At 38.8% G+C, this 6000-nt stretch overlaps 1 protein-coding gene across 4 annotated transcripts in view; it reads right to left on the bottom strand.

The window, feature by feature from the left end:
* Nucleotides 1-402: 402 nt before the first annotated feature.
* The window catches only part of mcph1 (microcephalin 1), a 261368-nt gene continuing 255770 nt past the window's right edge, over nt 403-6000 (bottom strand). For all 4 annotated transcript variants that reach the window (XM_073056757.1, XM_073056758.1, XM_073056759.1 and 1 more), the window contains one exon: nt 403-853. In XM_073056757.1, the coding sequence (XP_072912858.1) occupies nt 801-853 (53 nt within the window). In that variant the 3' untranslated portion in view covers nt 403-800. The remainder of the gene's footprint in view (nt 854-6000) is intronic.

Here is a 6000-nt window from a genome sequence, read left to right as displayed (position 1 = left end):
ATAATAATTTTACTTTGATCTTGAACTTTGAATCAGTTCATTCACCTCAACTCTGAATTGATTCTCCAACCTACAGAATCACTCTACAACCCATGTTCTCTGTATTACTGTTTTTATTTGCAGTTTGTCTTTTTTTGCTCATTGGCTGTTTGTTAGTCTTTGCTGATCTGTAGTTTTTCATAAATTTTATTGTATTCATTTAATGAATCTCAGGGTAGTATATGGTGAGATGCATGTACCTTGATAATAAATTTACTTTGACTATTGAAATGTGCTTATACATCCAACACAAGAGATACTGCAGATCCTGAGTAACACACATAAAATGCTGGAGTAACTCAACAGGTCAGGCAGCATTGATGTAATGAAATAAAGAGTCAATGTTTCTGGCCAAAACCCTTTATCAGGACTTACACACCCACTGCTGGGTTATTTTGTAACCCAAGTTATCTATTTATTTCAATAAACAGGAAAGACAGGAATATCATATCAGATGTCAACCACTCACTTACCAATGTTACTAAATGCATAGTAAAAAGAACTATCTTCAAATGATACACTGATAACAGGGAATATTTCAACACTTTTATAAAAACACGTGTACAAGCTCATTAAACTTACTGAAGAACTTTAAAATCACATTGTATAAAACAACCGCGAGAGATAATCGTCAGAGACTGTACTCTTAAAATGCTGATTTAAAAAAACTACATTTTTCTGAGACACTATGTAGCTTCTTTACAAACCACTTCTTACAAAAGAGCGATCGAGGTAAAGTCATCTTCCACTGTGGTTCTCCTTTATTCCAGTGTGTAGTTGTCCATACAGCAGATCTCATGTTTGGTAATACTGTCTGGAATGGGGGATGGAGGTGGGGTAAGAGAACAAAGAACCAATTACTGATTTGTGTTAACAAAAACACTGATAATATCCTTGACTGATGACCCATCTTCTGAAGAAAAATCTCTTCCACAGATACTGCCTGACGAAAAGAGTCTTTTCGACATTTATACTTGGAGACAGACAGCATGGAATTAGGCCCATCAGGCCATCTGGTCTGTGCTGACCAAGGCGCTCACTAAAGTTAGACCAATTTACACCTTTCCACAACTTTCCTTTTCATATTCTTTTGTCATCTATTTGTCTTAATCAAACTTGCTGTGAACAAGAAAATATACATTGCCCAAAGAATGTACAGGGAAAGAGCTGTGTTCTTCACTCTAATGCCTCATTGGAACCTTTTCTTTCACTGCGTACATAGTCTTTACCTCACAGGTTAGGCCATTTGGCCCATTGATTGGCTCCACCATTCTATCATGGTTGATTTATTATCTCTTTCAACCTCATTCTCCTGCCTTCTTCCCATAAACTTTGATGTCTTCACTAATCAAGAACCTTACAACCTCCGCTTTAAGGCTTTGTCTCCACAGCCATCTGTGGCAATAATTTACAGATTCACCACCCTTTGGCTAAAGTCCTCCTCATCTCTGCTCTAAGTGGACATTCCTCTATTCTGAGATTGTGCCCTCTGGTTCTGGACTATAGAAAACATTCTCTTCACATCCATTCTATCTATGCCTTTCAATATTCAATAGGTTTCCATAAGACCCCCCCCCCCCTTTCTTCTAAACTCAAGCGGGTATGGGCCTAGAGACATCATAAGCTCCTCATACATTAACCCTTTCATTCCTGGGTTCATTCTCGTGAACCTCCTCTGGATCTTCTCCAATGCCAGCATATCCTTTCTTAGATAAGGGGCTCAAAACTGCTCCCCATACTTCCAGTGCAGTGAGACCAATGCCTTATACAGTCTCACAGGAAATCATTGTGGACTTCAGGAAGGTGCAGACAAACTATCCCTCTCTACGAATACATGGTTCTTCTGTCAAGGGAATTGAGTGCATGAAGTTCCTGGGTGTTCACATCATGGATGACCTCACCTGGTCCCTTAATGTCACCTCCCTGAACAAGAAGTCACAGGAGTGCCTCAAGTTTCTAAGAAGATTGAGGCAAGCAAGACTCCCACCCCCCATCTTAACTGTGTTTTACAGAAGCACCATTGAAAATGTCCTGACAAGTTGCATCTCTATATGGTATGAGAGCAGCTGAGCATTGGACCAGCAGTCTTTTACAAAGGACTCTGGGAACAGCTGAGAAGATCATAGAGGTCTCCCTACCATCCACCAGGGACATTTATCAGGAGCACTGAGTATTATTAAGGATCCCATCCATCCGTCCAGCATCCTCTTTGACTTTCTACCATCAGACAGGAGACTAAGATGCATAAAAACTAGAATGGTCAGGACCAGAAACAGTTTCTGCCCCCAGGAATTAGGCTTCTGATGTCCCAGCCACATCATATTTGAAGTGTCACTGGTTAATCTGTTCTGTACCTTACAATGTTTAATATTAATGCACTTTAGTTTGTTATTTATATGTAATTTGACTGTAGATTTTATCCTTACCTTCAAAACTTATTGTGTTTTATGTGTGCTTTACACTCTGGTTTGAAGAAATGTCTTGTTTCTATATACATCATATGGTTATATATGTTATATACATGTAAGTAGTTAAATGATAATAAACTTCACTTGACTTAACCTGACTTGAATTTTACATCCTTCCTTTTACCTTCTAGTACTCTTGAAATGAATGCTAACATTGCATTTGCCTTCCTTACCATCGAGAAAACCTGCAAGTTATCCTTTAGGGGATCTTGCACAAGGATTCCCAAGTCCCTTTGCACCACCAACACCCAGGACATGAGTACTTCTCATAGCCACCATCAAGGAGGTGGGACTGGAGGATGAGAACACACACTCAAAATTTCTCAAAACTTCTTTCCCTCTGTCATCAGATTTCTGAATGGTCCATGAATCCATGAAGACTACTTAACTATTTTTCAAAAAATCCTTTAAAAAATTGGTATTTTTGTGCAATTTATTTAAGTTTATATAACTGAAAGAATCCTTGACTTCCTAACCAGAAGACCACAATCTGTGTGGATTGGAAATAACATCTCTGCCTCACTGGCAATCAACAGTGGCGCACCACAGGGATGTGTGCTTAGCCCACTGCTCTACTCTCTCTATACCATGACTGTGTGGCTAGGCACAGCTCAAATGCCCTCTCTAAATTTGCTGATGATACAACCATTGTTAGCAGAATTTCAGATGGTGACAAAAGAGTGTACAGAAGCAAGATATGCCAGTTAGTTGAGTGGTGTTGCAGTAACAACCTTGCACTCAACATCAGCAAGACCAAAGAGCTGATTATGGACTTCAGAAAGGGTAGAACAAAGGAACACAAACCAATCTTTATAAAGGGATCAGAAGTGGAGAGAGTGAGCAATTTCAAGTTCTGGGTGTCAAGATCTCTGGGGACCTAACCTGAATGCAACATAGTAATCAACTATAATGAAGGCAAGACAGTGGCTATATTTCATTAGGTGCTTGAGGAGATTTGGTCTGTCAACTAAAACACTTGAAAGCTGCATCACCATCTGGTATTGGGAGGTTACTGCACAAGATTGAAGTGACAGAAACTTGTAAAGTTAGTCAGCTCCATCTTGGGCACTAGCCTCCATAGTACTCAAGACATCTTCAAGAAGCTGTGCCTCAGAAAGGTGGTGATCATTATTAAGGATCCCCAACACCCAGGACAAGCCTGGGTGCCTGAAGGCACACGTTCAGGGATTCAGGAACAGCTTCTTTCCCTCTGCCATCCAATTTCTAAATGGACATTGAACCCAGGAACACTACTTCACTACTTATTTATTTGTCTTTTTTGCACCACTTCTTTTATATATATGTAAAATATACATTTTATTTTATTTATATATAATATATATTTACATATATATGTCTATTTAATAGACATATATATATACTTAATGGAACTCATTTTCTTTGTTCTCTATATTTATCATGTACTACAACTGTAAAGCTAGCAAATTTTATACATTTTATGACATGCCAATGATATTGAACCTGATTCTGATATACATTTCTTATTGTAATTTATATATTTTTATAAGTATTATGTATTGCAATGCACCTCTGCTCCAAAACAACAAACTTCCTGATATGTGCCAGTGATATGAAATCTGTTCTGATTTTGAGCTCTGATTTCAGAATTTTCAGTGCATCAATAATACAACAAACAGTAAAAATTACTTATCAAATTATGGATATTAGAGTCGTAGAGCAATACAGCACAGATACAGACTCTTGGACTCACAAGCCTCCGCCAACCATATTGTCAACCGAGCTAGTCCCAATTTCCTGTGGTTGGTCTATGTGTTAGGACCCTCCCCTGCATGTACCTAAATACAGGTCAATTAACCTGTACAGGTTATTTCAAGGTAACTGAATGGGATTGTTGGGGTGCATTAATAACATGAGTTATTGCTCTAATCAATTAACTTAATTGTACTTACAGTTATAGCCATACAGCATGGACAGATGGGCCAAATGGCCAGATTCCATATTGTATGACTCTGCCAATTGGTCCATATCAACCATGGTTCCCATGAAAGCTAGTTCCATTTTCTTGGATTTGACAAAAACCAGTGACAAAATCTCTGCTTTTCGAATTTACCGTAAACACACTCAACTGATAATATTTAAAAATTGTTCATTATAAGCACAGTGTACTATCCAATTACCACAAAACATGCACATGACTTAAGTTAATTAGAAAATGTTCAGCAACATTCTCCTGCCCCAATTAAGTGGCAAAGTGTCCCAAATAAACAAAGAGAATGGTGGTTATTTTCTTGATTTTTTTCTCTTTAAGTATTTTCCTAAAAAAGTGCCCTATTAACCAGAATCAACTATACTTATTTTTGTAATATATAGATTTTTATGTCTTGGCTCTGAACTGCTGCAGCAAAACAACAAAATTTCACATCATATAAGACAGTGATAATAAACCCAAATCCGATTCTGTCTTGGGGCAATTTACATTTGTCAATTAACCTTTCAACCCCCATCTTTGAGATGTGGGAAGAAAATAGAGCATCTGAGGGAACCCCAAAGAATGTCCAAATTCCAATAGACAGGCCTGAGGTCAGGATTGCCGGTACTTTTAAAAATATATATATTGGCTAAAACACACAATAAAAGAGCATGGAAATGATATATGTAACTATGAAAATAGACAAGGGAGAGCCAGTGGATGTAGTGTACCTGGACTTCCAGATAGCTTTTGATAAAGTCCCACATAGGAGATTAGTGGGCAAAATTAGGGCACATGGTATTGGGGGCAGAGTACTGACATGGATTGAAAATTGGCTGGCTGACAGGAAACAAAGAGCAGTGATTAACGGGTCCCTTTCGGAATGGCAAGGTTCGGTGCTGGGACCGCAGCTGTTTACAATATACATTCATGATTTAGATGAAGGGATTAAAAGTAACATTAGCAAATTTGCCAATGACACAAAGCTGGGTGGCAGTGTGAAATGTCAGGAGGATGTTATGAGAATGCAGGGTGACTTGGACAGGTTGGGTGAGTGGGCAAATGTATGGCAGATGCAGTTTAATGTGGATAAATGTGAGGTTATCCACTTTGGTGGAAAGAACAGGAAGGCAGATTACTATCTAAATGGAGTCAAGTTAGGAAAAGGGGAAGTACAACGAGATCTAGGTGTTCTTGTACATCAGTCAATGAAAGCAAGCATGCAGGTACAGCAGGCAGTGAAGAAAGCTAATGGCATGCTGGCTTTTATAACAAGAGGAATTGAGTATAGGAGTAAAGAGGTCCTTCTGCACCTGTACAGGGCCTTGGTGAGACCCCACTTGGAGTATTGTGTGCAGTTTTGGTCTCCAAATTTGAGGAAGGACATTCTTGCTATTGAGGGAGTGCAGCGTAGGTTCACAAAGTTAATTCCCGGAATGGCGGGACTGTCATATGTTGAAAGATTGGAGTGACTGGGCTTGTATACACTGGAATTTAGAAGGATGAGAGGGGATCTGATTGAAACATATAAAATTATTAAGG

The sequence above is a fragment of the Hemitrygon akajei genome, chromosome 9 (assembly GCF_048418815.1).
Source record: "Hemitrygon akajei chromosome 9, sHemAka1.3, whole genome shotgun sequence".
Classification (NCBI taxonomy): domain Eukaryota; kingdom Metazoa; phylum Chordata; class Chondrichthyes; order Myliobatiformes; family Dasyatidae; genus Hemitrygon; species Hemitrygon akajei.
Note: the sequence above shows the minus strand (reverse complement) of the source record. Positions and strands in the feature narration are given on the sequence as shown.